At 38.5% G+C, this 23,397-nt stretch overlaps 1 protein-coding gene and 1 pseudogene across 1 annotated transcript; both read left to right on the plus strand.

Moving 5' to 3' along the window:
- Positions 1-6,456: 6,456 nt before the first annotated feature.
- LOC127227557 (40S ribosomal protein S4, X isoform-like) lies at positions 6,457-7,412 on the plus strand. The gene is given in 3 exon segments (XM_051191954.1): positions 6,457-6,505; positions 6,585-6,998; positions 7,001-7,412. Coding segments are annotated over 3 exon segments (858 nt in total). The 3' UTR covers positions 7,396-7,412.
- A 5,343-nt stretch (positions 7,413-12,755) lies between these two features.
- LOC127227567 (60S ribosomal protein L36-like) lies at positions 12,756-13,098 on the plus strand (annotated as a pseudogene).
- The last annotated feature ends 10,299 nt before the right edge of the window (positions 13,099-23,397 follow it).

A 23,397-nucleotide genomic window follows, 5' to 3' on the forward strand; every position in this document is an offset into this window, starting at 1 on the left:
TAACAAGTTTCACTTAGCAAAACATACCCTAAAGGAAATCTAAGTACAAAGAAACCATTAGGTCAAGACCTGATCAGTTCTTATAGTATCAGTATTGTGTCTCAATTCTTAAAAATAACTTTTTAAAAGCTTAAACTTAACCTAAGAGATTTTAAATGAATATAAAAACTAGAGTGAACATGAGAAATGCTTCGCAAATTGGGAACCAGCATTTTTGAGTTCTCCAGAAAGTACATGTCCCCATTGTGTTCACTATAGTGTGTTTAAAGATCCACTTAACATACTTAAACTACTTAACTCAGGCAACAGCACTCTCAAGAACACTGCCAAGAATTGTAATTGAGAAATGCAGAAGAAAATAGTTTTAGTGGTTCACAGCTACATGCTAGAAGAAATGTTTACATGAGAAACACTAAAGAGGTAATTTTGAAATCCAAAATCACAAACTTATGGTGTAAAGTGGGTCCCCCAGTAACTTATAGAGTTATAAACTGCTCTTGGCTGCTTATTGGATGTGTGTGTGTGTGTGTGTGTGTGTGTGTGTGTGTGTGTGTGTGTTTAATTGAAATAACTCCCATGTTCCTATAATACTAATCATGTCCATCCCTGCTGTTCTGCTCACTGTAGCCCGCCTGTTACAGCCACTGTCTGGCTCTCCAAGCCATTAGCCAATGCTGAGTTTGCCATCCATAAAGAAGCAGTGTCAACTGTGTGGATGGTTAAGGCCAACATGCAACACTACTTCATAGAACCCTTCCTGAATTCAACAACAGAGACTAGCAACAGGGCTTATAGCACCTTTGATGTGGGACATGAGAGTGTCAGTGGCCTGGTTCAGTTTGTATTTTAATTTGATGTTGTATTTCTTTTCTTTCAACAGTTTTCTGTTCTAGTATACCCTGTATTTACCATTAGCAACCTTGTTCAGACTTCATCTGCTTTAACATAAAGCAGAAATCATCTCTAATATCCTTCAACGGTATTTGTTTCCTGATGTCTTCTCTATGAGAATTTGAAATGGAGAAGAGCTGGCCTGCAACACTATTAGACTACCTATTTATGTTTCTCTATCCATTCAAAGACCATTTCACCCAATAAGTTCCTTTCCCTATTCCATCACAGCTATCCAAAATATGTCATGTTCTTGTTTCCACACTGTTTCTGCCAGGCCCTGCTACAGAATTCTGCCATTGGGAACCATTTGCTTCACTTTGTTCCAAACTTATTCCTCAGTCTGTTCCTCTTCTTAGTTGAGTGAATATTAAGTCCAGATAGTTAACTAACATTCTTGCCATCTGTGGGTGCTGTGGGCGTGGTAAACATTTAAAAAGACAGACTATGATAAGAGTGGGCTTCAAACAATTTATTGAAGGCCCCAATAGGGAAAACAAACAAACAAACATCAATTAGAAGAGAATTCTTTCTGCCTAGCTGCCGTTAAGCAGGGCAGTTTTCCCTGCTTTGGGTCTTAAGCTAAACTATCTGCACTTCCCAAGTTTGATAACTTTGGGGCTATACCTGCCAAGTGGCTTTCTTGGGTGTCTTAGTTAGAGTTTCTATTGCTGTGAAGAAACACCATGAGCACGACAACTCTTGAAAAGGAAAACATTTAATTGAAGTGATTGATGGCTTATACTTTTAGAAGTATTCTATTATCATCATGGTGGTGAGCATGGCAGTATGCAGGCAGACATGGTGCTAGAGAATTCTACATTTGATCCAAAGGCAATAGGAAGTGAACTGAGACACTGAGTGTGGCTTGAGCATAAATGAGACCTCAAAGTTCACCTCCACAGTGACACACTTCCTCCAAAAAGGCCACACTCACTTCAACTGAGCCACACCTCCCAATAGTGCCACTCCATTTAAGGGTCATTTTCTTTCAAACCAACATATTGGGTATCTATAGTGGGGGCTATGCACTGAAAACTTGTCAGCCTAGATCATCATGTGAGCCAATTAATTATGATGTCTATAATTTCCCAGTCAGTATTGTTGCTTAGGAGCCTGTGGCAAGACAGCACATCAGGTTAGTAAACATGTGGCAGAGCAAAAGCCTTTTCCCTCCCACTGAAGATGCAAAGAATAGACTAGAAATCTGAGGTCTCACTGCTTCAATGGCATATATACACACAAAGCAGAAAAGGCTCTCCTTCCAGAAGTTGCAACCCACTCCCATTAATACCATCTTGGAAAACAATCCTTTACCATAGACACAGGTGTTTTGATGAGGCACATGCCAGGTCCAGACATGGCAATATGTCTTCCACAGTATTTCAAAAATTCATTATCTGCAAATAACACTGGTAACATAATCTACAACTCATATAATTCAATTACCCTAGAAACCCGAAGCTCAATTAGCACATGCAAGTGCTTCCTTGATTTAGCCCTCTGTTGAGAACTTTAATTGCATCCCAGAAAGGTTTTCACTGACTTCTCTTATTCTCCCAAGGACAGAATAGAAGCAAAATTATGTTGTTAAAAACGCATGGGCTTTGAAGATGGGGATTTAATGTCTCAAGACCTGGAACTAATACTACCTCTCTGTGTGGTTCCTAGTAGGTTCATTACCCTGTTTGCTGTGTGTCTCAGTTACTATTTTATTGCTATAAAAAGGATACCTGAACCAAGGTAATTTTTAAAAGAAGGTATTTAATTGGGAGCATGCTTATTTTTTAAGGGTAAGTCCATACCCATCATAGTATGAAGCATGGCAGCAGGCAGGCAGGCAGGCACGGAACTGTAGGAGTAGTTGAAGCAGCTTACAACTGATCCAGAAACACACACCAGAGAGAAACCAAGACTAAGCTTCGTGTGAGCTCTTGAAACCTCAAAGCCAAGCCCTCAATGACACACCTTCTCCTCGTCCTTTCTAAAGAGTCTACCAACTGGAAACCAAACATAAAAATAGCTGAGCCTATGGGGATCACTCTCATTCATACCACAGTATGCAAGCTCACTACTATATAATTTAATAATATTTAACAGTGAGATATCTAATGAAAATGATACTGTGGCTGACAAAAAGGAAAATGAGAATTACTTCATTAATTTTCTTCCTGTCAGCTATTTGGTCACAGTAATGAGAAAAATTATTACAATAACTTAATCCACGTGTGTGTGTGTGTGTGTGTGTGTGTATGTATGTACAGTTACATATTTGGAAGAGGAGATGTCTACCAAAGTCCACGGCTAGGTAAGCTTTCTAAGAAATGCTGCCTTGTAGCTATTAATATACAAATATCTATCAAAATAATCATTGATACACAAAAATAAATTATTGAAAGACAGTATCATTCACCTCTATTTTAAGACCTAGAAAGTTCTTTTTATTTATTATTTCTAGATAAAATGTCCTAGGAAAGAACCTTTCTAGAAAAACAAAGTACTATCTTTGTCACTTTTTGCCATGTTTAAAAGTCTACTTAAGAGAAACATCACCCTTTACAATAGCCACAAGCAACATAAAGTATCTTGGTGTAACGCTTACCAAACAAGTAAAAGATCTATATAATAAGAACTTTGTGACTCTAAAGAAAGAAATTAAAGAAGATACCAGAAAATGGAAAGACCTCCCATGCTCTTGGTTAGGTAGGATAAACATAGTAAAAATGGCAATCTTACCAAAAGCAATCTGCAGATTCAATGCAATCCCCATTAAAATCCCACCACAATTATCACCGACCTTGAAAGGATAATAATCAACTTTATATGGAAAAACAAAAGACCCAGGATAGCCAAAACAACCCTATACAATAAAAGAACTTCAGGAGGCATCACCATTCCTGACTTTAAGCTCTACTACAGAGCTATAGTTCTGAAAACAGCCTGGTATTGGCATAAAAATAGACAGGTAGACCAATGGAATCGAATTGAAAATCCTGATATTAATCCACGCACCTATGAACACCTGATTTTCGACAAAACAGCTAAAATTATACAATGGGGCAAAGACAGCATCTTCAACAAATGGTGCTGGCACAATTGGATGAGGGTGTGTAGAAAACTGCAGATAGACCCATGTCTGTCGCCATGCACAAAACTCAAGTCCAAATGGATCAAAGACCTCAACATCAATCCAGCCACATTGAACCTCTTAGAAGAGAAAGTAGGAGGTAGCCTTGAACAAATTGGTATAGGAGACCGCTTCTTGAACATAACTCCAGGGGCACAGACACTGAAAGAAACAATTAATAAATGGGACCTCTTCAAACTTAGAAGCTTCTGTAAGGCAAAGGACACAGTTGACAAGACCAAATGGCAGCCCACTGACTGGGAAAAGATCTCCAAAATATACAAAGAACTCGGGAAACTAGTCAACAAAACACCAAATAACCCTATTAAAAAATGGGGTAGAACTGAAGAAAGAATTCTCAATGGAGGAAATCAAAAAGGCTGAAAGACACTTAAGAAAATGCTCCACATCCTTAGCTATCAGGGAAATGCAAATCAAAACAACTTTGAGATACCATCTTACCCCTGCCAGAATGGCTAAAATTAGAAACACCAGTGATGACTTATGTTGGAGAGGATGTGGAGAAAATGGAACACTCCTCCACTGCTGGTGGGAGTACAAAGTCATACAGCCATTTTGGAGATCAGTATGGCGGTTCCTCAGGAAAATGGGAATTAGTTTACCACAGGACCCGGCAATCCCCCTCTTAGGCATATACCCAAAGGATTCACATCCATGCAACAAAGCCATCTGTTCAACTATGTTCATAGCAGCACTATTTGTAATAGCAAGAACCTGGAAGCAACCTAGATGCCCCTCAATTGAACAATGGAATACTACTCAGCAGAAAAAATAATGGTATCTTGAAATTCGCAGGCAAGTGGATGGCACTTGAAGAAACCATCCTGAATGAGGTAACCCAGTCACAAAAAGAGAAACACAGTATGTACTCACTCATATATGGATTTTAGAACTAGATCAAATGATCACCAGCCTATAATTCACATCACCAGAGGAACTAGGATACAAGTTGTACTCTAAGAGATTCATATAAAGTCCCTCACAGAACTGGGAAGGGACAAGTCCCCCAGACCTCAGGTAAAGTGGGGGAGGACAGCTAATGGAGAGAGAAGTAGGAGAAAATGAGAGGGAGGAGAGGAAGGCATGTGCGACCAGGAGGATTGAGCCTGGTTAGGAATGGAAAATAAGAAAGAGAGAGAGAGAGAGAGAGAGAGAGAGAGAGAGAGAGAGAGAGAGAGAGACAGAGACAGAGACAGAGAGAGAGAACATAAAAGAGGGAGCCAATATTGGTTTGAAGATAAAGTTGAACACAAAGAAAGGTCGAGGGAACTACAAGACTGCTCCCAACCAACAATCTCAGCTCCCGTGGAAAGGCTATCATAAATGCCCTTCCCGGAGAGTGAGATCAACAACTAACTTCTCCATGGAGTCCTCAACTAATGCCTGTTGAAAACAGGAGCAAACACCCATACATAAACACTGAGTCGAACTAGAACCCAGAAGCAGATGGAGAGGACAAGACCATGCGGTAGAAGTACATAGAGACAGCTTACCTGAACAAGGAGGAGCTAAGGGCCACTAGACTGATAGCTGGGAAGCCAACAGGGGACTGACTCGGACCCCCCCTGAATATGGGTCTCAGCCAGAAGGTCTGAGCAGTCTAAGAGACCTCAGACAGTGGAGCCAGGATGTATCCCTGGTGCACAAAAGGACTTTGCAAACATATCCCCAATGGAGGGATAGCTGCCTTATTCTAGAGATAGGAGAGAAGCCCCAGTCCCTACTTCATAGGACCTGTCAGATCTACATGACCCCAACTGGATGGCATTCCCCTACATATGGTATTGTGGTGGGGGGGTTGGGAGGGGAGGGGGTTTAGAGTGCATGGGAGAGGGCAGAGAGGGTAAAAGGGAGGGAAGGAGGGAGGGAGGGCTGGAGGGAAGGGAGGGAGAGAGGGAGGGAGAGGAAACTGGGATCGACATGTAAAATAATAAATTAAAAAAAAAAAAAAAAAAAAAACAAAACGCTTTGACTCCAAAATTTAAGTTGAAGAACAAGTTACTGGGGAAAAGTATTTCTATTTTTGTTTCCACAGAAAATGAAAAGATGTGGATTCCTTCCAGACTAATGTGGCTTGATCACGCCAGACCGCCTGAAACAGAGTACAAGCTGATCCTACATTCCAAACAGCTGGACAAAACAGCCCTACAGACTACAGCTAGGATATCTGAATCTTCTTCGAATCCCCCAAGACAGCGCCCCTTACCAGCAGGAAGTAGTTTGGAAAGAACGACGCCCAAATTCCCAAATATTGTGTATAAATGTTTGTTTCCATTTAATTGGACTTTGTTATATAAAATTAAATAAAAATAAATAAAAAAATGGAACGTGTTTCACAATAACCTGTGAGGCCTTCTACCTTATTTTGGAGCAAGGGAGAGAAACCAGATGATAAAAGCTGTTGAAAGGGATCAATAATGGGGGCTCAAACTCAGTGGCAACTCCCTAAGTTAGAATCCAACAGAGGTAAATATCAACCAGAACTGTCACACATCGAGAGAGAATAACACTACCAAGTGACATAGCCAGGGCCATCCAATCGTAGAAAGAAGGGATGGTATTGCCTTGGCTCGTGGTCCCAAGAAACATCCGAAGTGTGTAGCCACTCCAAAACATTGGATGCTGGATAAATTGACCGGAGTGTTTGCTCCTAATCCATCCACTGGCCCTCACAAGCTGAGGGAATTCCTGCCTCTAATCATTTTCCTGAGAAACAGACTTAAGTATGCCTTGACTGGAGATGAAGTAAAAAAGATTTGTGTGCAGCACTTCATTAAGATTGATGGCAAAGTCAGGACCGATATAACCTACCCTGCTGGATTTATGGATGTCATCAGCTATGACGAGACTGGAGAGAACTTCTGTCTGGTCTATGACACCAAGGGTCGCTTTGCTGTTCATCGTATTACACCTGAGGAGGCCAAGTACAAGTTGTGCAAAGTGAGAAAGATCTTTGTGGGCACAAAGGAATCCCACGTCTGGTGACCCATGATGCTCGCACTATTCGATACCCTGATTCCCTCATCAAGGTGAATGACACCATTCAAATTGATTTGGAGACAGGCAAAATAACCGACTTCATCAAGTTTGACACTGGTAACCTGTGTATGGTGACTGGAGGTGCTAACTTGGTAAGAATTGGTGTGATCACCAACAGAGAGAGACATCCTAGCTCTTTTGATGTGGTTCATGTGAAAGATGCCAATGGCAACAGCTTTGCCAATCGGCTTTCTAACATTTTTGTTATTGACAAAGGCAACAAAGCATGGATTTCTCTCCCCCGAGGAAAAGGAATCCGCCTCACCATTGCTGAAGAGAGAGACAAGAGGCTAGCAGCCAAACAGAATAGTGGGTAAAGTGGTCTCTAGGAGACATGCTGGAGAAATATTTGTACTCTTGCCTTCTAGGCAACTGTGCTCAATTAAACAGCATGTTAAAAATTAAAAAAAAAAAAGATGGGGATGGTATGGGGTTTTTAAATGGTGAAATTCAATATACAAGTGTGAAATATGAGAGGTGGACAAGATGCCCCTGCCCAAGTGGCTCCATTGACTTTTCAAATGCTACAGTAAGCTGTGAGTGCTGTACCACCTCCATCTTTAAACTCTGAACAAGTTCCTTATTCGTCATGTTCTTGTTCAGCAGTAGAAATCCTAGGATCTCGGGCAACATGCAGAACAAAAAGTAAAAGAAAACCCCCAGTTGTCTGACCATATGCACATACCAAGAAGACATTTAGTCCAAGCTTTCAAAGCCAAGTGAAAAAAAAATACTCAAGTAAAAACTAACCTGGAAAGGTAATCATGGCAGTGTATGTCCTTATCCCAGCACTGAAGAGTCAGAGGCTGGTGTATGTCTGTGAGTTCAAGAGACAGTCTGATCTACATAGAATGTTCTAGTCCAACCAGGGCCATACTGTCTTACTGACTAAAAACAAATAAACAACCTAAATAACCAAGGCACAGAAGGTCAAGAATAAAACAGGATTAGGCTTCCCAGTGATATAAAAGCTTTTCTATTTCAGAAACTTGTGTGTACATGTATATGTATGTAAGCTCAGAAACTGTTTTTTTGTTTTTGTTTTTGTTTTTCTGAGACAGTTTTTCTATACTGCTTTGAAGCCTGTCCTGGAACTAGCTCTGTAAACTAGGCTGGCCTTGAACTCACAGAGATCCATCTGCCTCTCCCTCCTGAGTGCTGGGACTAAAGACGTGTGCCACCAATGTCCAGCAGGAACTTTTTAACATTAAAAACTTTTACTATAAATGTTGTACTTGAATTAACATTTATCAGGTGAACAGCTAGGCCCATTTACCTCTTGCAGTTTGAAATCTAAACTTGTAACCCAGTTCATGTAGTGGCAGGGCATTTAATGGCAGATAAAGAAAAGAGGGAGCGTAGCAAGCCCATGTCAGACAACGATGGTGACAGTGTGCTAAGAGTATTTAAGAATTAAGGACCTTTAAGGAAGATGATTTCCTTTGCATCTCTACTGAGATCCATTTCTCCTAATTGCAATCATAACAACTCTGTTCTGTAAACAATGTTGCTTTGAATGAGTGTCCTTGGTAGCAGGGATTTGTGCCTAAAGCTGATTGTGGAGTGAGAGTGTACCACAGCGGTTGAATAGATAATAGGAGACTCCAGCTGCAATCCTGGGGACTCAACAAATAAATAATCAAGTAGACAGGTAGAATGGAGTCCAAAGTGATGACAGATGAAAATTAGAGCTATCCTAAGAGGGGAAAAAATCCTAACAAAAATGAGAGACGGTTGCATATCAAATAAGAAGGGCTGTCCTTTTGCCACCGAGTAAGGAGAATGAACAGAATGGGGAAAAGAAAACAGCCTGGAGACATTTGATAATGCCACTGGAGGTCAAATCAAGGACTTAAAACCATCATCGCATCAAAGTTAGCAGCAAGTAAGACCACGAAATCATAGATGCTGTCGATGTGTCCTTGGGTGCTGTTGCTTTTGCCTCAGCCAATTCTGGAAACAGTTTCGGTCCTTAGTAATTGCTCTCTTTATTTCTTCCTTCTTGTTCTCTAAATTTAATTTTATGCTTAAAGAATTAATAGAACAGATAGAGTTAACACATCATTTCAGTACTGTTAGCACAGGCCATGGCCTCCCTGCATGCCTTGTCACTCATGGCAGCTGCCCAGAGCCATGCCAAGCACAGTGCCTGCAACATGATTTCAGGATAGAACTGACACCCTTTCCCATTCCACACAGGTACTACCAGAATCAAAATTTATTTTTGAAATCAATAATTTGATCTCTACTATCAGCTAGGGCTGAAAATGATGCAGTCTTAAACAGCATGCATTTATTTGTCACAGCTTATGTAAATCAGGCATTTGATAGAGGTTTGAGTGTCTCTGGCTCAGTGATCTTGAGATTATAGTCAAAAGGCACACACTGAAGCTGCAAACTTCCCAAGTTCACCTGGGCCTGTAAAATATGCTTCAAAAATGTCACTCACACTGTGGCTAGCAAGAGCTCTCAGAATCATGTTGGCCTTAATGTCTTGCTTCTCCTCATGACTACATGATTTTTAGGCACAAAATGGCCAGCAATTGGCCTTAACCATAGACAGCAGTGAAGACAGAGAGAGCAAGGTGGAAGGCACAATGGCTCATATTCAGGTCTCAGTAGTCAGACTTCATTACTTCTTCATTTTTTAAAATCTGTTAGAACAAGCCCCATAAGTAGCTTTAATCCAAATGGAAGAGTCAGGGTCTATGCCACTCTGGAGAATAGCAAAACATGGTTCAGTGGTACCTTTCAGTTAGCAAGCTTATAGAGAATGGGGAGTCTCACAACCCTCCCTAAATAGTTCTTCACTGTTTTCTTTACACCTGCTTTAAGATGTCATCAAGAATAATGTTTTCAAATCTAATATAAGAATGGATGGTAACTGTCAGAATTGTGTACATAGTAAAGATGCTACAAGTTGGTAGAAAGATGATTATTTTAAATATTTCATTATATGTTGGGAACATTACATATGTAGTTTGTCCATACATTTGTTTTGATTTGTAATGAATATTTGTTTAGAGTGATACTCCACATTGAAAGCAAGAGTCACCATTTTTCTCAAAGAAGCTCTGTGTAGCTTGCATTTTCTCTATAATAAGCAAAAGGAGAATGTATGCTTCCCTATCTTATTGTGCTTTTCCTAGCAGCATCAACTGACCTACATTTGGCATTCTGGGTAACGACCTGTGTTCCAGAGATTACAAATTCACTACACAGGAAGATGGAATGGAATAAGGCAAAAATCTAAAAGGGGCATTTTACAGTTTGTTAAGAGGACTAGAAGCACCTGGATATAAAGAAAGAAAAGGGGACAATATCCCAAGCAAATGCTAAGAAAAGGATACGTAAAGGAAATCCTTAAGAAGATAAGACTAACTACCCAGGGCAGGTGTCCAAAATTTAAAACAAGGAAAAGGGAGATCTCTATTGGTGAAGCAACAAAGAGAAAATTTACATTTGGGTTTCAGTTTAAGAACATGAATAAAGACACTTAAATTTTAAACAGTGCAGGGATGAGAGAGTAGAATCCATTACTTCTCTCGTTGTTCTTAGAAGCTCTGTGGAAGTCTAAAATTTGAAGAATTAAGCCTCGTTGGAAAGTGTAGATTGGAGCTGTACATGGATGAATGCACCAAATTGGCTCCAAATGAATTTCTTTTAAAATTTATCAATTGTGTACTTCTGGAATCTGTAGGGAGCTTACTAAAAAAAATTACTGTCTACAAAAATAACAGGGAATCTAAGTCCTGAATATAAATGGGGTTTGGAAAATATTCTCATTCTATAGGTCTAGAAAAAACCAATTTTAAGGATAAAATGCTCTAATGAAATTCATTGTTTCTAGAGCTAACCCTCATCAACAGCACCTAAAAAATGCTAAAGACTTCACTGGTGTCTAAAGAATACTAATTAATTTGTTCAACTGTTTAAAATATGCAAAATAGGTACATTGGATAATAAATCCTGATAAGTCAATGAGGAAAGAGAAGGAATTTAATGATTTGTATGTGACACTTTTGAACACATCGGGAAAACTAAGAAATGTGATGATCTTGCTCATTACAGTCAATGTTCTCTTTGAATAAAGGAGCGAAGGAAAAGAATGTGTTCAGAGATTCATTGTTCCCAGTTTCATAGCATAAACACCCAAAAGCCTTCTATGTGACCCCCTAAGTGAGCCTCTAGACTACAAGCAAAGGACTAAAATTGCAGAACACCACCCCACCAAAAAAAAAAAAAAAAAAAAAAAAAACTAAAAATCAAAGTTTAAGTATCAACTACAAAGGCTGTCTGCACTTCAAACATAGGCACTGATTGGAAAAGAGTGAGTTCCTGTAACTTGGGGTAGAAACATGTGAGAAGACTGCTTCTGACAATTTTATGTTGCCTGAGGAGATGGCCATTCTACCCTTAGAAAGGTAAAAAGCCATGAGGTAAAACATATATTAATAAAAATATGGGTTAATTTAAGGGATAATAGCCAGTTGAGACAAGCCTAAGCTAAAGGCCAAACTTTCATAAGTAATAATAAGCCTCCATGTCATTATTTGAGGCTGATTAACTGGTGGAACAGAAAAAGACTATTTATAACCTATCATGTTATCTGACCCACCATATTTAAAAATGCATCACCCATAAAAAAATGCATCACCAAATGGAAATGATACAACATGATTGAATCCAAACTGGTATTAGAGCACAACTAAGTTAAAGAAATAATAAAATTATGAAACTCAACTTCTAGTACCTCTATACCACATGTACTCCCTTCATGAAGTCAGAAGCCCCCAACCAGTCAAGTGGGAGTTACCTCAGCTACAACCACACAAATCAGTGCTGAGTATCACTATAACTGAACTTAAAGCATCACCTAACCTCACCAAGACCAGCTAAGCTAAAGACACACAAAACTCTGATCCAATTGCTCACTCAACATGGATCATCCAGAGAGACTGAACCAATGAACTCTAGATGTGACTCCTAAATGTATTTTAAAATAATAGAAATAAATGCCTTAATAAATCTAAAAGAACATAGACAAACAGTTGAATGATATAAAGAAGTAAAGTCAGGATGGGAAAAAAGAATTTAAGAAATAAAAAGAAATGCTGAATAAGAAAGCAAAAACTGAAATGGAGCTAGACATGAAAATTTCAATTAAAAAAAAAAAAGCTCAGTAGAATGTTTTACCAATAGAACAGATCATGTGTAGAACACATCAGGGGTTGAGTAAAACTCCATCGTGTAAATGTACCATATTTTCTTCATCCATTCTTTAGTTGAGGGGTATCTAGATTGTTTCCATGTTCTGACTATTACAAATAAAGCCATGATGAACATAGTTGAACAAGTGTCCTTGTGGTATGATTGAGCATTCCTTGGTTATATGCCAAAGAGTGGTATTGCTGGGTCTTGAGGTAGATTGATACACAATTTTCTGAGAAACTGCCATATTGATTTCCAAATTAACCATAGAAGTTTGTACCCCCACCAGCAATGGAGGGGTATATCCTCTCCAGCATAAGCTGTCATTTGTGTTTTTGACTCTAGCCATTCTGACATATATAAATTATGTATAAATTAAAATCTCAGAGTTTTCTTGAACACAAAGAAATTCTTAATAAATATGGAGAGAGCTTCCTGTCGCGGCCGCCATTGGAAAGCAGCAGCCATGGCCCTGCGCTATCCCATGGCCGTGGACCTCAACAAGGGCCACAAGGTGACGAAGAACGTCAGCAAGCCTAGGTACAGCTGGAGGGGGGGGGGTGGTCACCAAGCACACCAAGTTCTTGTGGGACATGATCCCAGAGGTGTGCGGCTTCGCGCCCTACGAGCGACAGCAACGCGCCATGGAGCTGCTCAAGGTGTCCAAGGACAAGCGCGCACTCAAGTTTATCAAGAAGAGGGTGGGCACGCACATCTGCGCCAAGAGGAAACGGGAGGAGCTGAGCAACGTGCTGGCGGTCATGAGGAAGTCGGCAGCCAAGAAGGACTAATGCCCCCACCCCCAATAAACGCTACTGCCAGGAAAAAAAATAAATAAATATGGGGAGATTGAAATTATTTCCTATAGTCTATCTTATCACAGCAGAACAAAATGAGAAATTAGCAGCAAGAGATACTTCAGAAAGTACACAAACTCATGTAAATGAGACATCACATTACCGAATCATGAATGCACCATTGAAGAAATAAAAATAAAGAAAGAAAGAAAGAAAGAAAGAAAGAAAGAAAGAAAGAAAGAAAGAAAGTTTCTAGAACTGAAGGAAAATGAAACACAACCTAGCAAAAGCTAGGGGCTCTAGTAAAAGCTGGTCTGTGGGAGTAGTTTATAGCTCTAAGTACCTGTGTTCCAAAATACAGAAGATCTTAAATAAATAAGTGATACCCCTTAGACCACGCAAAATAAGAGTAAGCCAAATTCTAAAATAGTAGATGGGAAAAAACAATGACAATCACCCACAAGAAAAAAAAAATTAAAATATCAATGAAATAAAAAATTTAAAAACAATCAATGAAACAAAGAGGTGGTTCTTATTGTGGTTAAATAAGGATCAGGATAAACAAATAGGCTGAATAGATGTTTATTCAAGGAGAAATAACTTACAGCCTAGACAGATGAACACCAGCAATTTCCACCCGATGCTCTCCTGTCCAAGTCCCGCCAGCCAGAGCTTTTCCCGGCTCTTCCTCCAACCTCCTTCCACAGGTCACTTCTGCCCATGGCTCCACCCCCAATGGGCGTGGTCAGTGCCACAGAAGGACTATCTCATTACAGGTTCTTCAAAAAAGTAAGCAAGGTTGACAAAGCTCTTGACAAATTAACAAAAGAAAGAGAAAAGACCTAAATTAATATGATCAGAGATGAAAAGGGCATATTACAATGGAATTGATGAAATCCAGAAAATCATAAGGAAATACCAAAACACCTATATGGATGAATTTATATGCATATACAATGTACCAAAACTAAACCAAAATAAGATAATCCAAGCAGTCATATGCCAAGCAGCAAAATTGAAGAATTAATAAAAAAAAAAAAAAAAGAAAAATCTCACAACTAAAACCAGTCCAAGTAAAGTTGGAGGGAACAAAAAAATAGTACAGGTATTGTGACAAGGAAGATGGGCACTGTACTCTCTCTCATAATTTGGTCCTAGACAGAAAATTTTAGATGCCTGTGTTTCAGTTGGAGTTTTTGTCGAGGACAAAAAGCAAGAAAGGATTCATAAATGAGGATTTTAAGCCTTTTGTCTGGAGAGGGAGGGAGCAAAACACATATGATATGACAATAGAAAGGAGAACAGTAGAGTGGAAAGGTTTAAATGGGGTCAGGGAAGAGGGAGTAGGAGAAAGGTGGAGGTTGGGGGAAGAGTTTCAACCAAAGCTACAATGTAAGGAAAAACACATACAGACTTCTACAAACAAACTAAAAAGTATAATTTTTAAAACACTTACACAGAAGTACCCTGTATAGGTTGATAATACTATCAGAAAACATACATTTTTAAACAAAAATCTCAATGACAGATATTGGATACCTCTATGAATTGTGGGCCAGTGGCTCTCCAAATAATACATGTCACTGCCATTACTCTTGGTTGCCTCGTAGAATTAGATGGGTAGACACAAACATTTGGGTTCCAAGACATAGAAAAAGTAAGTGGAAATCAAGCTAGAAACTTGCTCCATGCTAGCTAGTTCCCACTTGTTTCAAAAGTGCTATGTAGTTTGCTAAGGGGAAATGTCATCAATGTCTCTGAACAGTAAATCCTGCATGCTACAACAAGCCTATTTGTCAGGCAAAATAGGTCACTAGTGCAATTATAGTAAGGCTGTTTAGGGGGTTGTCCATTGGTTTCAAATTGTATTAGAGAATTGCTCTGTGGGTTGGAATATATGCTTGGTCCTATAAACCTGGTCAAAAGCCTATGGATGGGGAGGTGACAGGGGAAGTACTACTGATGTTTTGCTAAACAGATACAGAGCCAAACTGCTTCTTAAATATTTATGATTATGCATGTGGACTAGCATGTGAAAAGTGAATAGAGCCTATGTCAGAGAAGCCTCTTTTTGCAAAGCCCAATAATTAATACACAGATTCCCAACTGGTCAAATATTAACTATGTGACTGTTGAGTACTCAGCCATAAAGTAGGCTTCTTTATCATTCCTCCAGGTCTTATCACAGACTAGGAGATAGGAAGATTGGAAGAGCCAGAGAATGGGGAAGGGTGCTGTGGAAAGCTGTCCTCTTGGCGTGACATGGCTGTCAACATCATTAATACAGCAGCAATGACTATCTACTCAAGACCTGTACAAAAACAAAGAAAGACATGAGGGTTGGAGAGGAAATACCTAACAAGAACAGAGCCATCTGGGGTGAGGAAAAGATAAGAAAGATTAAGAGTGAATAGTATCAGGATACATTCTATATGGATATAAAATTGTCCCAAGAACAGAAATGTTCGCTGTGTTATTGCAATTCTCAAAGTCCCATTAAATAATATGTATCAACATACTATGACACACTATAGCTCTAAGTAAAAAAATATATATAATAAATAAATGAAAAATAAGTCACCCAAATGTATGTGGTTCTCACCCAATACAGTATCTTATTGTCTCAAGCATCAACTATTCTTTCATCCTCAGCCTCATGAAGGATGGCTGAGGAAGAAAAAATGAGAGTATGATTAAAAGAGGATTCTACACATTTGTTAACACCATCCAGAAGTGGACAGATACCAGGTTACAGTCCTTTTTTTGGGACATCCCTGCAGGACATTTCCATAGCAGCAAAAACTAGGCTCACACTCATGTTTGTACATTTTGTCTGGGCCACACTGAAATTATAATAGCTTCATGAACTATAACCAGTAATTTGGCCAAATATTCAGCAACATGTAAGAATAATGATGGAAAATTCATGAAAAGGACCTTTGGGGAAGACATATATAGATAGTCCTCTGTAAATGGACAAGAGGTATGAAGATATTTGCATCCTACATAAACACTCACCAAAAGATGACCTCATGAGGAAAAGATGTCAATAATCAAGAGGGTAGGATGACCCATTTTGTAGACAATAGTCAACCACTTTTCCTTGCCATCCCTGCCATTTCCTATGAACAAAGTGGCCATAGTAGAGTAAATGGACATAAATGGACACTTACTAAGGCTGACCTGACTCCAGCTGTTTGTGAGTGCCAACTCTGCCAACGACCAAGACCAACCTGTTGAGGTACTTGTAGAGGATGGAAGGAAAAGGAAATGCATAGTAGAAGGTACTTATGAATACCAGTTATAGTGACTTGACCAGATAAAGAAATTAAGAAAATAAAGAAATTAAGATTAAAGTTCTAAAAATAAATATTTGGGTTCTATTTTATTAATATGGTTGTACATACATCTTAATGTTCTATTACTGTGAAAAGATGCCATGGCCACCACAACTCTTGTAAAGAAAAACATTTAATTAGGGATGGCTTACAGATTCAGAGGTTTAATTCATTATCATCATAGTAGAAAGCATAGCAGCATTCAGGAAGACAGTACTGGAGAAGAAACCCAGAGTGAGTTCTCCAGTAGATCTGCAGGCAGCAAGAAGAGAGTCACTGGACCTTGCTTAGGCTTCTGACACCCCAATGCCCATCCCCTATAACACACTTCTTTCAACTAACTCCAACAAAAGCACACTTATTCCAGCAAGGTCACACCTCCCAATAGTGCCACTTCCTATGAGTCCAAGGAGGCCATTTTCATGCAAACCACCACAGGATGTATGCACCTTTATTAAGCAGAAATTCATGGGGTATTTTTTCCTCTTCTGTTCATTTATCACATAACACAACACTGATTGGGGTAATATCAGCACTAAGAATTAAGTCTATAATATCCCATTCAAGTTATATGATACCAAAAAATCAAGCATTCTTTGAGACACTGGCATCTATTCTAGAAGAATTAGTGCATGTTTTGGTTGTACATGGGATAGTTGTGTCGTATTATGTGTAGTTATGATCTTAATGCTTTTATTTGGCTTTTAAGTATGGCTATAGAGATGTGGTTGGGTTTCAAGGGATGGACTTAAGATGGTTAGTCTTACCTGTCAGTGTGGTGGGAATTAGAATGAGCTAGAGAACACATTTTCCCAACTATTTTCACAAGAATGCTTCAAGGGATGATTAAATGAATGGGTAAAAAGAGCCCTCAAACTTGATGGCACCTTCTAGTGGGTAGGCTTGAGATGAAGCGGTCCAAGGAAATGGCAGCTTATGTCATTTGCCTTCCCTTCATTCTGAGTGAGAACATCTTTTGAAGTTGCTATCATCATCCACTGACACCAGACTTTAGCTAGCTTCATAGGCCCCTCAGCATGGACTCAGTGCCAGTGAATCTTCCACACCTTCCCACCAGAGCAAAACCACTGAGGCATGTAGTTTTGTGGACTGGGCAGCTACGAAGTTCTAAGCCTCTTCAGTGCACAAATTTCCATTGTTAAACTACCCAGGCCCATCATATAATCTCATGTTTTAAAAAAAATCCCTTTATGTAATAAAATTCCTATTGATATTATTCCTCTAGATGACTGTGACTATGCTGCATATACTTGTTGTACCAAGCTTAGCACACAGATATATACCTTCCATGATTACATCCAATACTAATCATAAGACACATTGCAACTTCAGAGATATGGTTTAAAGTGAATACATTTGATAACTAATGAGATAAAATTCTTTGAAAAAATATGAAAATTTTAAGCCAGGTAATACTGTCTGTTGACTACCTTGATATAGTATTCCTAAGTATTTCCCTAACAATATGATATTAAGACTATTTAATTTCAATAACAATAAGGAAAAATTACCAATGAAACAGCATGGAAGCCCCCAAACAAGCCATATAAGCTTAAAAACCAGGTGTAATCATGAGGAAAGAACAGAGGACAAACAGTGTAAATTAGTTCACTGTTCGAGGAAAAATGTGATCTTCATTTCCTACCATATACTAAAGGAAATTCTTAATAGATTAAAGGATTATATGAAAAGAAGAAAATGGTGAAATGATAGATTGTCAATAGTACCAAAAAACTCACCTCCAGCAAAGGAAGAAACACATTTTATGAATAAAAAAAAAAAGTAGATATCTTTAGGGTGGGGAGGTAATGGGGGACCTGGAAGGAGTTAGGGGGGAAGTGGGGAATGAATATGATCAAAATATACTGTATGAAATTCTCAAAGAATTAGTATTGTTATGGAATAGTCTTTTTGTACACTGTGAAGATGTGTTGCTCTCATTGGGTTAATAAAGAGCTTATGGCCAACAGCTAGGCAAGAAGAGGTTAGACAGGAATAGCAAAAAGGAAAAAAAAAAGAGAGAGAGCATGGGGATGAAGAAGGGTGGAGTCACCAGGAGACAAGGACAGAAGCAAGATGAATTCACTATGTTGATAAAAGATACAGAGCCATGTGGTAATACATACATAAGAAATATGGGTTGATTTAAGTTGTAAGAGCTAGTTAATAACAAGCCTCAGCTATTGACTGAATATGTATAATTAAAAATAAGTCTTTGTGTCAATTATTGGAGAGCCCATGGTCCCAAAGAAAAACCATACATAATATCATTATGATACTTGTTAAAAGGGAAAGGTTGGTCCCTCTCTCACCACGAATAATCATGCCACTATTGTACTGGTAGGAACTATAGAAATAGAAGGGGAATAAGAAGGATAACGGTATATGAGTTCACAAGTATGAATTGTAAAACTTTAGTAAATATAATTTTATATTCAAATACTGCTACACATATTACAAGACAAGTAACAAATGAGAAATATTTGACATATAGATGTAAGATATCAGATTAAATAAAGATACATAACAATTTTATAAGAACCTAATAACTCACAGAAACACAAACAAAAGATAAAAGTAGCAAATTCTCAAAGGAAGCATACTAATGGTAATCAATGAAAAACATTGACTCCTAAGAAATTTAACATTCAAATTATAATATTTTTCATCCAACAAAGTTTTGTCTTTTTTGTCTTTTCTTAAAATTCAGTAAGTGAGCAAATAAAGTGAATATTTCATATTGTGCAAAGAACTGTAAATTGATGAGCCTTTTCTCAAAGGTAATTTAAAGCTTTTTCAAATGTACATATTTTCTTTGGCAGAATTACACTATTGCTTTATAAATTCTTTCCAGAACCCATAGTGAATGAAAATTTAACTACATGTAAAATGTTTACATGGAAATATGTGTCACAATATTGGTTTTATATTTTTTAAAATCAGAATGCACTTTGAAACACATGAATAAGTAGAAGTTAGATCTATTACTGGACCGTTTTGCTTAGACAGTGCATTAAGCATCAGGGTCCTTGGGTAGACTTTATAGTAATACCAGAACACAGCCTTATTCAAAAGGAAGTAGTTTAGGCTTAGAGAGATGGTGCAGTTGCTTGTTCTGCAAGCATTAGTTTGAAAATTTACCCCAACCCCAGTATATACTTTTAAAAGCCAGGTATGGTGGTGCACTCTTAAAATACCAGCACTCAGCATTTCTGAGGCTCACTAGCCAGCTACTCTAGCCTATGGTGAGTTCAAGGCTAGTGAGAGACAATGTCCTAAAAGACAAGGGGATGGCATCTGAGAAACAAACAGAGGTCAGTCTCTAGCTTTTACACATATATATATTTGTATACATATGAACAAGTGCATACACATAAATGCAAACAAAATGGAAGTATTTTTAAATGATCAAAGTAGTCACATTTCATGACAGGTAAACTTTTATTTGTTTTAGATACTTTCCTTTGTCTCCTAAGATACTTACAATAATAATGTACTGGTTTTCAACTGGGATGTAGAATGTAAAGGAACACTTTGGCAAGCAATAATAAAACGGGAAGAGCAAGGCATTCTCATTTTTCCTCTCTTAATAGGCAATGCAGATGCTAAAAGCCATGCCCAGAAGACATTGCCTTGATTGTAATTCATACTGCTTCCTGAGGTAGACAAGATGACAATATTATTATGATATATTTTGGATTTTGAGGAGTAAGAAGACAATATTCTTTTTTATTGGTAAGAGGACATTTTCAATATACATATATACTTGACTAGCTTTAAATCGCACACTATGTAGTTGTGGGCCTTGATAAGGTTATTTGTTATACAAAGTTCTCAGATGGTGTCCACTACCTTTTGCATTCTGCTCAGAATCTCCCCTTGTCTGAGGGCTAAAGAAGCTCTCAGATGGGAACAAAGAGAATGCAGTGGCAGAGTCTGCAATTTCACTTTCTTAAATACAGAAAAAAAACTTACATGTAACTATAAATACTTTTTAAAATAAACCAAATTCTTTTTAAAATAAACCAATTCTTATGACTGAGAACTGGGACTATAACCCTGTGTTCTCAACTGGACAGACCATACCAAATAAAGAAAAGTTCTCCTCTAACACTGGTTTAAAAACACCATTGTCACCATTGCAGAAAGGGCTTTTCACCCCACCCCTCCAAGCATACTAAATCTTTTGTCCACTGTGGTGGTTTGAAAGAAAATGGCCCCCAAAAGGAATGGCACTATTAGGAGATATGGCCTTATTGGGAAAGGTGTGGTCTTGGAGGAAGAGTGTCACTGTGGAAGTGGCCTTGGAGGTCTTATATATGTTCATGTCCTATCCAGTGAGAGATCAATTCTTGTTGCCTGTGCAAAATGTAGAACTCTGAGCTACCTCTCCAGCACCATGTATGTCTGCATGCCCCCATGTCCCATCATGAAGATAATAGTCTTAACCTCTGAACTGTACGAGAGCCACCACAATTAAATGTTTTCCTTTTTAAGAGTTGCCATGGTCATGAAGTCTCTTTACAGCAATAGAAACCTTGACTAAGATACCCTCCCTGCAGTAAGAGCAGGATTTTACTCAGTATTTTGAGAGCTGCTTTGATTGCCCAGCCACTTCCATCAGCTTGTGAATGAGAGGCAGCATTTCTGCCACTTTGGGTCAGAACTCTGACATATAGTAGGAGGTAGAAGCAGGAGGTGGAAACCTCGGGTGGTATTTTTACTTTATTATCTGACTCTATAAATCAGGCATTTTTTTTGTGTATGTTTGTAAATTGTTTATTCTCCCTAACACTGAGAAAAGCTAAATGCACAACTGCCCTTACTTTGCAGTCATTTGAGCAGTGCAGTCACGTGAGTAGTATTATGACAGGACAAGCACTGGGAGAAAAATCATCACTGCAGCATACAAAACTTCCAAACTGTACCAAAGTAGAGGAAAACTAAGTGGTGGTACACTTCCATCTTAATGCTGCAAGATTTAACACCCTTCTTTGTTTCCAAAGCCACACAAGTTTAAAGTGATGTCTGCCTGATTTAATGTGTTTAAGCAAAAAGATCCCCCACCCACCCTCAAACATTTCTCATTTGGAAGCACTATCTGGGTGGCAGAAACTATGACATCAATTACAGAAATGTTACTGACAACAAAAACATTCAACTCACTAACAAAGGTCAGCTGTAAATCTCTCTAAAATACGTACTGCTCATAAAAATAATGGGTCGACAACTGTGAGGGAAACAGATGTTCATAAAACCAGCATTAACCATGAAGACACTGTAAAGTAAATGAAATGCGATTAATTTGACAACCTAATTCTAATGCTAAATTAACAGAAAATGCTCTGATTCATATCAGTTGCATTGCAATCAAAGGCCTACTACAGTGGGCTCCAGTTCTAGAGAGTTTGTGGAGGATTTGATGCAAGGCTTTGAATGCACCACAAACATTTACTTAAGCTATTGTTTGCAGAAAGTAGTTTGTATTCTCAGTCTATGTCTACAGGTGGCACAACAAGATGGACATTTTGCCAGTTTCCTTTCCTCCTCACTTGAAAATGGGAGACTGTTGTCTCAACTAATGTCAGTTTTATCAAAGCCCACAGAGAAAAGGGTAAAAACTAGTGGGATCATTAGCAATGATTATTCCCAAATACCAAGATTGGGGTTACAAAGACTGAAATGGAGCCAAAGGGGGACTTGGCAGAGCACCTAGGGATGTGTAAGAACAGGTATGAACAGTCATCCAACTCTTACAAAAGTCAGTCTGTTACCAGAGAAGGACAGCCTCTCTGTTTGCATTTTGTTTCTACAAACAAAAAGATGATGCAGAGGGTGACTTCTGGGGCAGAGAGGCCTATGCTACCTTACATGTCCACACATAAAGTCTGACCCTGGTCAGAAGTATTTCCAATTACACTCCTGGGTGTGAAGGAAATCCTCAGGGTCTGAAATGTGTATGTGCCCCTCACTCCTGCAGCAGGCAGAGTTTGGGTGGCATTGTATTCTCAGCTGCCTGCTGTTGGCTGCAGACTCTGATGAAGGCCACAAAGGAAGTGTTGGCCTTAAATCTTAAAATTAAAGCAGCTGTGATAGCTTGGTTTGACCTGATTATATCATTGAAAGGAGGCAAAAAGATTAGCAGAGGACTGGGGCAAAAAAAAAAAAAAAAAGTATCTGGGCTTCTAGGGCAAATTTCTCTCAATGAAAATAGACTAATATTTAAATACTTAAAGTTTTCATTCTTCACTAAGGAAATTATGTTAATACTAACTCTTGGTGAAATAGGTTTGTTTAGGGTCCTCCTGATTTCTGGTATAACACACCAGACAGCTGAATGTGGCTAAATCAACCAACAGATGTGAACGCTCAATTGGATGTTTGTCTTCAACAAAAGCTCTGTAGGCATCCAATATTTCACCATTTTGGACCTTTTCAGTCTTTCCCCCATATATATTTTGAGCATGTAGATGATCTCATTAAGTGTGAACAAAACTACCAAGCTGTCAATTTTCACATGAGTCTATGTAACTTTAAGTTGGGTAATCAGCAACATGTATTGGTTCAATACTGAGAGAACAGCACTGCAAGAGGTAAGGGAATGAAGAATGTTCCTTCACCCTCCATGAACTAACTATATAAGTGAGGGTATGGCTCACTGCTAGAGCACTTACCTAGAATTCCCAAAGGTCTCAGTTTGATCTCTCTCTCTCTCTTTATCTCTCTCTCTCTTTCTCTCTCTCTTACACATATATATGTAACATGCATGCATGCATGCACACATGCACACTCACATAAATACATGCAAATATTAGGAAAAACTTTAGTGGTTTTGAAAGTAGTATAGATTCATTATAAATAATTTGATGCACTTAAATATGCAAAGAGTAAAAAAATTAAAGTACCACTTGGAGAAAATGACATTTTATTTTTTAAAACAGTCAGTTTAGAA

Source organism: Phodopus roborovskii, unplaced genomic scaffold (assembly GCF_943737965.1).
Source record: "Phodopus roborovskii unplaced genomic scaffold, PHOROB, whole genome shotgun sequence".
NCBI lineage: Eukaryota > Metazoa > Chordata > Mammalia > Rodentia > Cricetidae > Phodopus > Phodopus roborovskii.